Raw genomic sequence first — 12,296 nt, 5'->3', positions numbered from 1 at the left:
TTTCTCGCGTAAATCAGGCCTGCTCCATGGTCCTAAGTTTCCCGATGTTATGTTTATTTGTTAGGTTGTTTCTAATTTTCGATATCCTAACAATAACATTCTTCAAATTGAAATAGGTTATAAATTATTTCAGATTAATTAAATATATATATTTACTAATTACATATTTATTATTTCAGCCTGGCGAACAGCATTTGAGACATGGAAGATGAGCTTTACAGCAAAGAACATCAGCGTGGAATGTGTGGAACCGTTTTTCGAAAAACTCTACACAAAAATAGAACAATGTATTGAATTGTTTGGAAACTGCTCAGGTTAGTTAACCTCTATAATCACTTACTAAAATAGTATGTCGAAGTGCTGTGTATTCAGCCAAAGGGTCCTTATAAGGATGTTTAAGGGTCCATGGAGTTTGTAGCAATGTGTTAATTTTTACTTTTTATATATATACTTTTTACTTATTTCTTATTCTTGCTGTCTTTTAGAATTGTTGAAAACAACCCTAACAATTCATTTGGAGATGGGAGAATTTAGACAAGTGATAGATGCCATTAAGGCTATCCAAAATAGCCTGGTAACCAGAAAACATATGTACTTTGTCAGGAACGTTTCCCGTAAGTATATTCTACAAATAATTATAAAGAATTAATTATACACATGACCTTATTACTGTAAGAATTTATTAAATTTTACTTTGAATTTCTTGTAAATATAAAAACAATGGGATATATATATATATAATTCTCAGTTATTTCTTGACTTTTATTACATTTTTTAGAATATTGATGTTCAGTCAATAATAAACGACTGAGTTTTGGTGATTTTTCAGATTTAGGGATGATATTAACTAATTATTAAATACTAAAATAAAATCATTATAGTTTGGGATTAAACAAATATTATATCCAAGTTTGACTAAACAGACACAATATTATCAATTTATACCAGTAATTTTAACAAACTGCTGTATCCTATATTGAATAACTAATAACTGTAATTACAACTGACTTGCAGAAGTATTGGAATAATACTAAGCAAGAGTGAAATGCTGTCCTTTTCATCTAGTACTCTGTGTAGAAATGCTGAATTCTATTTTTATCCTTCGACTTGCTAACAGTTAAAGTTTTAAAAACAATTTTTAAGAATATTTAGCAGTAATATGTAGACTGTAACAAAATATAGTAATAAAATAGAATTTATTAAGATAATAGTTATAATGATTCATGTTTAATTTTGAAGATTTAGAATTATGATTAGGAAGCACCTGTTTGGGATTTAAGACGGTGTGGGTAAAGATAGGATTTGAATGTAAATAGGAAAGAATATTATTCAAGAAGGAATTCCAAAGAATAGTTGGGGGATAGCAAAGAAACGTTCAAATATTTTAGTTATTTAGAAAGTGGTATAAAGGGTTCTGAATGATGAGATCTTATTTGCAGTGTGTATACTGAGAATTAGAATTGCGGGAGACTGTAGGTAATGGACGAGGGCTAGGAGTTAATACTTTGATTTAGATAAGATCCAAGGGGATGTTCTCCAAGTGGGGAACATGGTCAGGGGGAGCGGTCACAAAAATTATTTATTCCTGTCGACGCCTGAATTTCAGGTCAGAGAGGTTCGACAAAGATTCTAGCGAAACTGATTTTAATTGTGCTAAAATAAAAGTTCTGCTGAACTGATTTCAGTTTAGCCAGGACCTCTGCCGAAGCTCCCTGATGAAGACCTGAAATTCAAGTCGAAACGTCGGCACGAATAAATAGTTGTTTGTTTGTGTTTTTTTTTTGCTTAATGCACCACCGCCCCCGACCATCTTCTACATTTATTGATCTACGGTCAACTATCTACACTTCTTTAAGAAATATTCTCTACCTTAACACACCGCTGGGGTGAAGCACATGAAGCCTCCTCGAGATACAGCTGAGAACTCCTAAAAACAAATCATTATTTATTTCAATCGTAAAATCGAGGGGCTAATGTACCTTATTCAGCCGTATTTATCAATACAACAAATATTTTAAGCTATTATAACGAGTAATCTGTTTTTAGAAATTATATACTTCGGCTACTTTAATGACAAGTTGGAAGAAAGCTACGAATACATTCTAAAAACTTGCGATTATTGGCATGCGGTCGGCGAAGTCCTTACCAGCTATAATGAGATCCACGACAGATTTAATCAAATAAAACAAAAATGGGCGAAAATCCCCATGACATTTAAACTGCATAAAAAAACCTGTAAGTTGAACAAAAATTATTTTTTCTTAGCAGATAGTAATTAGTATTATTAGATGCTGTAATAGAAGTTATAGTTATAATAAAGGTGCACAAATGAAATTAATTCACTCCCTTACTACATTTTTTTAATAATTTTTTGGAATAATTACGTTTTTGTCAAATAAATAAACAATTTTAATATATTAAAAATCTATTGAGAATTAAATGAACTGTAAAGGGGTAACCCAATACAATTCCACATTGTAGATCGGTAATGCGTGATGGTCCTCAATACTTTAAGGGGCAAACCTGTCATTTGTGAAACGATATTTTACAATGAATGTTATCCATTAAATTATTTACTATAATTTCGAATTATTTAACAAGCATATTTGTTTTTTAAGTGTGGCTTGACAGCAATTAATATCTGTTCTTTAATCAATGTACTAAGTACATTTCTCTAATATTTTAGAGAATTTTAAACAAAACACTTATATACAATAGGACAAACATATCTAAGAAATTTTAATTAGTATCAATAGTAACGTTAAAAGAAAGGCACTGCAATTTTTTAAATATTATTATTAATAATAATATTATATAATAAAGTGTTCGCTACTTTTTATACACTATTATTGTTCATTAATACTGAAATAATTTGTTTTTTTTTATTTTTAAAAATGTATAGATGACCATTTATGTCAATCTATGCATGAATGAAATTCATTTTAGTTAAAAAGGCAAAAAATATGAATTTATTAATACATTACTTTGTTTAAGAGAATTTAAGTACCAAAGTAAGACAAAAATATCTTTCGATGCTTTTATCTCAATATTACGTTTTTGTACAAAAATATAATGTATCTGAAGTTTCGGACCTCAGGCCATTATCAAGGGGGCTCCAATATATTCATATTTTTTACTTACGTTTCACTCATCACATCAACACAATATTTCCTCCATCATAACTTACAATTGATATATTTGAGTTTTTAATTTTTTTGCTCATGTTGATTCATTTTTAAAAACAATGTTATCTATCAATTAATATCACAAATATTTTATTTTGATAAATTTCTGGAATAATGGCTATCTACTCACGAACATTTATTTGATTTACTAACCATTAATTTTTAATTATTATTTTATATAACTACATTGAGTAGTGACGATAAATAATTACCTTTACAAAGTCAGGTATCTGTTATGAACAATTTCTATTGCTTAACATATTTCATCTTCACTTTGTGTCAATTATATTAATAATTTTCTATTTTTTATTTCCAATTACCATTTCATATATATATAAATACAATGTAGAAGAAAAAACATTAAATAATTGAACAAACATGGCATTGATCTTATTATTTTTAAGAGTGCTTTAAAAATGTTTGTTAGTTTAAACTAATTTCTAAATAATTGTATTTTGTGCATGACTAATAAAAACAAATTATTTTTTCCCCTACGTGACAAATATAGAAAAAAATTATTATTGAACAAACATCGTATCGATCTTATTTATTTATTTTTTTTACAAGGATAACACTTAAAAACAATAATTTTAAGTGTTCTTTAAACATTTTTTTTTTAAAAGATAGTTTCTAAATTAAATTTTTTAAAACTAAATTTTGTGCATGGCTAATTAGAATAATTGTTATTTTCCCCTTCCACTACTAACAATTGTAGAAGAAATATATATCATATTATTGAACCAACATCATGTCCATCTTATTATTTATTTTTATTTTTTTTTACAGGGATGTTATTATTTCTTAGTGTGCTTTAAAAATGTATGTTAGTTTTCAAATTAGTTTCTAAATAATGGTATTTTGTGTTACAAATAAAAACAAATTATTTTCCCCCCTTTAAGCTACTATGTAACAACTGCAGGAGAAAAATATTATATTATTGAATGAATCGTGTCAATTTTTTTTTTCAAGTGTGCTTTAATAATTTATATTAGTTGTTAAATTTATTTTTAAAAAATGAAATTTTGTGCATGATTAGTAAAATCATTTTTCCTCCATAGACTACTACGTAACAAATGTAGAAGAAAAACATATTATATTATTGAACGAAGATCGTGTCGAGGTGCAGTTGCTACGGTGCAGTAAATTCTGTATTGGGACAATATCAGAGGAATTAATTCAATGGGACAAGAAATTCACAGTAGCCCTTGAAGCTATTCGAAAGTGGTTCCAATGCCAAGAGTAAGTCGAATATGAGTCCTTTATTATATTAATAACCTTTCATTGAAATTGTGTAAAAGTCGGTATCAAAAACGATCAATACTACCACTATATTCTTCACTCTTGACTGTTAATTTTTGAACTAGGAAAAAATATCAATTATTTATTTTACAACCTAATTTGTATATAATATAAAATATTTATTTTCAGGAAATGGTTGTATATAAAGCAAGTCGTTGATTGCATACGAATTGACAGAGATGCAAGGTTAGTTTTATATAATTTTATGTCAGCAGAACTTATGTGGCATAATAAATACGTCAATCCAGCAAGAGTTACAAAAAACGTAAGTATTTCTTGTTGTCCTAAATTGTTCCCCTACAATCAATTGGATTCAATTTTAGTTGATAATTAGTTCATAGAGAAAAGATACAAAAAAAAAAAAGATTATGGATTCTTACTACTATGAATTAAAAAGAAGTTTCAAATAATTTATGTATAAAATTTATAGAATTTTTATGAATAGTGTAAAGACCTCGAAGCTCGCCTGCCATTATGGCTCGGCCCATGATAACCTGAAAAATATTGTGACTAATCATTCCCTTCTTTTCGCTATATGCAAAGCTTTGCAAGCAAGGACACATTATATAGTATAAAAGAGCCCAAGAGGAGAAAAAATGCAGTTTTTCAACTAAAACTATGCATAATTACTAGTCCGAATTGATGAGTCTGCCAAGTATAAATAGGGGAAATAAAAAATGGAGGCTGTTTTAGAACGTTAAAAAAAATTTATGTTGAATTCAGAGCTCTATACCTTTAAAACTACCAAGAACCCTACAAAACCTTTGAGAACATCTTTTAATAATACAGCTTAGAGCTATTTAAGTTCAATAGTTCCCTAGATACAGCTTTTTAAAAAACAACATTTCATAAAAAATGCACTAAAGCAGAAGTTAGAGAATTTATTTTGAGAAATCAATATCTAAAAACCCATTCGACGTACATATGTCGATTAGTACTCAAATTAAAGCTAGTTTAAGGGGCTATAAAGTAGTTTATCTTTGTAGTTATCATGATATTTGCTAATGTAAATTTATTTACAGTTATTCGGACAACATTTATATTCATATGCGTATATCATAAAACCTAATACCCCTACGAAGATACGTGTCATACACTACTATATAGTAAGGTTAATTACCATTATTTTAAGTACTGGTAGACATATATACGTCTTATGGTTCTTGAGATATATTTTTTCAGAAATCAAAAATTTTATCCGAACAACATGTAATTAACATTAATGAATTTATTTTGTCTAATATCATACAAACTACTACTCCTACAAAGATAAACGTCATAAACTACTTTATAAAATGTTAAACTGACTTTTATTTGAGTAGATCTGTACGTTGAATAGTTTTTGAAATATATATTTCTCAATATAAATTCACAAAAAAATTGATTTTTCAGAGCGATTTATTATGAAATGTTGCTTTTAAATAGCTATATCTCAGGAAATGTTTAATGTAAATAGCTGTATTGGAGCTCATAGCATAGCAAGTTTACTCTACTTTAAATGATATTCTAGAAATAAAAAATTTGAATTTTAACGTATTAAAACAGCTGTAATTTTTTGTTTTAATTACTTTTTTTCTCCCCGGCTCTTGTACTATTACAGTTTGCAGTAAACCAAAGTTGGAGCCGCCTTTGTTCGTAGCCTGGAGATGATCGTAGACAGTGAGGAGCATCTGGATAAGGTGTTCGTTAAGTGTCCCAAAGTGGAGTGCGTTGGGACTAGAGTCCTAGAGCGTCTGGCTCAGAATATTTTGGGTTCGATTCTTACCTGGTTAGTCAATATTTGTTTCATGGGGCCCCGAGAAAAGAATCTTGACACTACCACATTGAAGACTTGAGCAAATAAAAATAAATCACCTATCTAATACAAGTACAATAATTTTTAAATAATGATAACATTTTTTTTTTTCAGCTGCTAAATATTATGTCACCTCCAGGCATTTTGCTCCACATAGACAAAGCTTCAGAATTATTTAATGTAGCCATGAGTGAGTTGAATATTTATTTCGATGCCAAGAGGTTATCGTCACCGAGATTCTTCTTTGTCAGCAACAACGAATTTCTTGATATCATACGCATCTGCACCACACCTTGGTTAATGTTGAGTTACATAAGACGGATATTCGATTACATAGTCAAGGTAAAAAATTATTATCTTTAATTAAATATCTTTTTTCACTAAAACCGGAATTGTTTAGTGCCATGAAAGGATCATGGAGGAAAACGTAACTCCGTAGTTTGAGGGTAAAAGTGATTTTATGATGATGAAATAAACAATTTGAGATCACAGAACTATTTAGATTAAAGATAAAATTTTACGGTTCAGTTCTTCATCTTTCACTAATCCAAGTCCATTCACGTTAATACTTCATAGTTAAAACCTCCACCCTTGCCATCTTCCGGGATCTTTAGTTTAGATCTCATGTTACTTTTTACTTCAAGTGTTATTTATTCAGAAGAATGTTATCTTTTTCTTAAAACTTTTTCTATTAACATTTACACGTCATGATTACGTGTCACATTTTTCCAATTACATGTTACATGACATGACAAAATTACTACTTTTTTTATGCCATTTTTTACTACAGGTGTTATCTGTCTAGAAGAATACATTTCCTTATCATAGTACAATAAGTACAGTATTTATGCTGAATGAAGTCACGAAAAAAAAATAGAATAAACTTATTTATTTTCTTCACAAGAAAGATAATACTTATTACTTTTTATCTCCTTTCTTTGCTCTTCTGGACAACGTTTCGTCCACTGTCTACTAATTACTATGCTAGAAGAATTTGAATCTTATCATTAATATTCCTGAATTAATTGATGTTTTACATTGGGGATTTGCCTTAGTAATTACATTTTGCCCTGAAATTAATGTTGTATAACAAAAATAAAAATTATTTATATATCCTATATTGCTGAAGTAGTGAAATAACTCTTCCTTGTTAAAGTTATTTATTTTGATGAGTTATTAACAAGGTTTTGGGGCTATGACCCCATGATACCAATGTACCTAGGATACCAATGTATTGCTGTCAGTTTTTTTAAAATAAATTAATATATAAACTTTCATATATAATAATAAATAAGGATAATCTAAAACTATTATCTAAAACCATACTTATTAATGTATATATATTTTATGTGATTCCTTATTTTACCATCCGACGCTATATTTTAAATTTATGGTTTATCAAAGTAAAGCTTTTGTCAAATTTCTATGCTGTGTTTAGCTAGAGCCGTGGCTTTAGAATTAGTAGAGCCTTTAACGTTCCTTTTACGTTGTTTTATTCTATTATTTAGGTTTTGTGGGATCTCGCCTGTATAATATTGTTTTGTGCATTCTCTCTAATGAATTTTATATGCATACTTTTTGTTACTGGTATATATTTTATCTCTCATATTCGTAATGTACTTTTCCAGGTTATTATCATTGTGTAATCCAAAAATCATAGGTCTGATATGAAAATAGGGTCATATTTTTCAAATGCTTTTATTTAACTTTTTTTATTTTATGTTATTCCAGGGATAAATTTTAATTTTTAATATTATTTCCTTTATATCATTTTTATCGTTTCCTTCTTTCTATCCATTTCGTCGTCAAAGGAGATAAAAAGTAGTAGGGTTTTATACCTTAAAAATAAAACAAAGTGCATATTTTAGTTGTAAAACATAAGATATAAAAACTATCAAAACATTTTATATTTTGCGACGCTTACTTTATCTTTTTAATATATTTTTTATAGATAATTTTTGATTTCGATATGGGAGCAACGCATTTCGTATCAATTGATCTTGAAACAGTTGCGTTCCAACCGCCTATAACTAAATGGCCGGAGAAATGGTTCCCAGATGTTATGTTTCTTCCAAAGAACGACCCATACTACGAAGAGAAGGAAGTAACACTGGTTGATGGGACCAAGCACAGCGGTGTAGAGCTTTGGGTTACGGCGGTAAGTATCAAAAAGGCATATTGTATTTTAGGTAACCACTCTTCGAGCCCGTGTTAATCCAACAGGTTTAAGCAGTGCCAGCCTTAGGATTGTATGTACATTTAATATTATTAAAGTAATTATATAAATATTAAGTGTTTTGAATAGAACAACAGTAGCACAACTGAAGAGTTATGAATTAAAACCAAAAATATAATCCATTCGCTGTATAAAATAATACGTGGAAAGTTCGTTCGTTCTATTTTGTTTAACGGGGTAAAACTTCCTTGGTCATCAACGTCGTTTAATTTGTATTAATTTCTGGTAATATTCAATTAACTATTTAATTTCACACACACACACACACACACATATATTAATTTAAAAATAAACGTTTCCTATTCCTAGCAATATAATTCTGAAATCGTCACTCTTCTGCTTGTTCCCATCACCCTAAACATATGGCTTAATCGAACGCCAACACAAATCAATGAGAAATCTCTGAAATGAGTGTATGCGCGCGTGCAGTATATATATATATATATATATATATACTTATATACAGACGCAAGCGCGTACACGTACGCACGCACTTAAGATATGACTAATACATGAGGAACAATCTATGCGGTTAGGCAAGAGCTATTGGTGTAGCTTCTACCCACCTTAGCACTTGCATATTCAAGAGAAGCATGCTCAATATTCAATTTATATATAAATACAATATAATTTTATACGACTATTGTCTTTATGTTTTGCAGGGATTGTGTATTTTACAATAAAATAAAAACAGTTCATTTTTAAAAAGTTAAATAGCTTATTATTTAGTGTAATATCTTAAACAAATTTCAAATTAAATAAAAATATTTCAATTCAATGTAATTTAAATTTTTAAAGAATTAAAACTTCTCTTTCGGTTACATACTTAGGCAGTAGTGGTTTGATGTTCTCAAGTAAATTTATAGCTTAAAATAATTTATCAGTTTGAGATGATGTTAGAGATAGTTAACAGTTAGTATAATACTTCCATAACTGTTTCAGATCGATAATCACGTAAAATCAACAATGCGAAAAAACATCATCCTCAGCCTTAAGAGTTACACAAAAGCGAACAGCGTGTACACTTGGGTCATGGAATGGCCTGGCCAGGCAGCACAAGTTGCCTTACTTATCTATTTCGCGGCCTTGGTAGAGAGTGGAATTAAGAGAGGCAATTTATACAGTAGGGAAGTGGAATATGACACTCTCGTAAGTTTTGTTTGTTAGTTTTAGTTTAATTCAAATACCTAATACAAAATCTATACACCTGTACATTTATTTCTTCTGTTGTCAGTTGTATGATTTAAGACAAATTCTCATCAACAAAAACCTACCCAGGCTAAAGAGGAAGATAATTTTTAATATTTGTGTTATTTGTTCTCATGGATCAGGAATAATACATCAGTTAAAGAATAATGGAGTGAGTATTACAAAGGACTTTATATGGGACAGCCAATTGAGGTATTCATTAATTATTTTCTTTTATATTTATCATACTTCTATCAGATTAAACGGATTAAAAGCAAATTGGTAATTGTTTATCTCCCCCAAAATGGCGGAAGTCCATTTTTTCACTTAAATTACCTTTTTCAATTAATTTACAGCTCAAGAGAACCTTTTTATTCTAGTCAGATTAACTATTAAATGAATTTTCTATTCTTATAAAAAAAAAATACCATATAAAATAAATGCTTCTGATATATTTTCAGGTTACAGAGTCCAAGTATTATAATTTAGTTCTTCTAAAGTATAATAAATATTTATAAGTTAGAAGAAGTAAGTAAACATATATGTTATAAAATATTTATAAGTTAGAAGAAGTAATTGCAACTGCTGACGAAAGTTGTGGTGTATTGTAAGCTAACCTTTAACAAAGGGAGATCAGAGTAAATGTGCAAGAAGTTTTCCCTCTTGAAGGGTGGTTAATTTCGTAACCTACCCTAAATCGTCCATAGTCGGGTCCGTTCGGGACCGCCAGTACACTCTCGTTTCAAAAAATGGACTTCCGCCATTTTGGGGGAGTTGAGGTAAACAATTACCAACAAATTTATTGTGCAATATAAGTAATTTTTTTAAATTTTAATTATGAGAATTAGTGCATGATCATTTCTCATGTTTGCTAATCAAAAAAGTAACAGTTTACACCTATGTGCTGGTTTGCACTTCAATCAGCTATCCCTCCGTATTTAAATCAAGCGTGAAATTAAGAGGAATAGGTGTTAAAGATATTAAATCAAGCGTGAAATTAAGAGGAATATGTGTTAAAATATTAAATCAAGTGTGAAATTAAGAGGAATAGGTGTTAAAGATATTACGAATATCATTTAAAAAAAATTATTTAGTAATTATATGGTAATTAAAAAAAACTATAACAAAAAAGAAATACACCTCCAAAAAAGTGAGTCGGTTAAACTTTTCCCAAAAATCTTAAAATATAAATACACGAAAGGTACTTGAAACTTTGAAATTTTGAAAAAAAAAAAAAAAAAAAAAAGACTTGTTAAAGAAATTTCTGTAAAGCTATCATCTTGAACAGTCCTGATGAAGCCCTACAAAGTGGGGCGAAACGTTGGATAATAAATAGTTGAAAATTACTTTTGTTCTTTTTTTACCGTAACCCTGACAATCTTCTTCATATTAATTATAAGAAAATCTTTTAAACTGTACGGAAAATCAATTTATTTTACTGATGCTATTATATTTGAAATTTTTTTGCAGATATTATTGGTTTAATCATGAACTTAAGATAAAATGCTTCAATACCATTTACGATTACGGTTACGAATACCTTGGCATATGCCAAAGGCTCGTGACAACTCCTTTGACCGAGCGTTGCTTTCTGTCTATAACCCAAGCCTTGAGATACGTTCTTGGGAGTAAGTTGATTGGAATACCAGGTTCAGGAAAGACAGAAACGATTCGGGTAATTACATCATGTTTAAAATCCTATGTTTTTATCATTATTATTATATTATTAATGAGTGACATGATTATTACTCTATCAATAATGAAATGTTCTATTATTCCACCTCCATGACAACCGTAAACAATTGATCATAGATATATGAATACACATTACATGATTGTAACTGACGCTTAAATCCATTGTGTGGTCTGAACCCATTGAACCCATTAACGGTCATTTTCCAAACCTGGTGCTATTTAGCTATGACAATTTTTTGAATATCAAGGTCGATTTTATTTTCTTCAGGGAATTATCCTTGATAATATTCTAAAGCACACGCTCATAGTTTCCGTGATATAGATATTTTTTAAGAAATCTTATTCTTGGGGTTAACTATCAACAACCTAGGAATGATAAAAAGGAATAAAACGCTTAGTTATTAATTTTAATAGAACAAATTTGTTTATTTGTGATCAATCTTAACTTTTTTCATCAAAAATGATTTTCAACATAAAATATAGTTTGTGACTCTAACAAAAAAATATTTGTAAAATTCTTACATTTTCAGTATTGTCACATCTACTATGACAACTAAACCTAACATAGAATATATAATACAATGTCATAAATAATTATTTTAAACATGCCATATAAGCATACATTATATGTTTAATTAAGATTTTTAAAAAACCCAAACTAGCAACTACAGAGTCGTTAGCTATATAATTATATATATATGTTATGGTTGGAAGAGGCCTGTATACAACTCTAATCCTAACTCCCCATGTAAGTAAACCTCAATAATTGTCTATAAGGAGCATCAGAGATAATAAAGCAGTATCATTCCAGCAAGCGTGCGTTATAATTCTGTTACCTTTTTCCTTTTTTTTTTTTAAGTCTTTCAGTCCAAGTGCTCGTAAGTTATATATATATATA

General features: G+C 29.1%; 1 protein-coding gene across 1 annotated transcript in view; it reads left to right on the top strand.

Annotated features, from left to right (window-relative positions):
* The window catches only part of LOC106682032 (dynein axonemal heavy chain 1), a 236,643-nt gene that overhangs the window by 46,340 nt on the left and 178,007 nt on the right, over nt 1-12,296 (top strand). Inside the window, exons 15-24 of the mRNA XM_067050254.1 lie at nt 180-314; nt 486-614; nt 2,047-2,235; nt 4,244-4,424; nt 4,614-4,749; nt 6,394-6,621; nt 8,231-8,437; nt 9,458-9,664; nt 9,750-9,916; nt 11,174-11,378. Coding sequence (XP_066906355.1) covers nt 180-314; nt 486-614; nt 2,047-2,235; nt 4,244-4,424; nt 4,614-4,749; nt 6,394-6,621; nt 8,231-8,437; nt 9,458-9,664; nt 9,750-9,916; nt 11,174-11,378 — 1,784 coding nt within the window. The remainder of the gene's footprint in view (nt 1-179; nt 315-485; nt 615-2,046; nt 2,236-4,243; nt 4,425-4,613; nt 4,750-6,393; nt 6,622-8,230; nt 8,438-9,457; nt 9,665-9,749; nt 9,917-11,173; nt 11,379-12,296) is intronic.

The sequence above is a fragment of the Halyomorpha halys genome, unplaced genomic scaffold, assembly GCF_000696795.3.
Source record: "Halyomorpha halys isolate HHAL.00 unplaced genomic scaffold, Hhal_1.1 Scaffold385.1, whole genome shotgun sequence".
Classification (NCBI taxonomy): domain Eukaryota; kingdom Metazoa; phylum Arthropoda; class Insecta; order Hemiptera; family Pentatomidae; genus Halyomorpha; species Halyomorpha halys.
The sequence above is the reverse complement of the archived record's forward strand: the minus strand, read 5'-3'. Positions and strand labels throughout refer to the sequence as shown.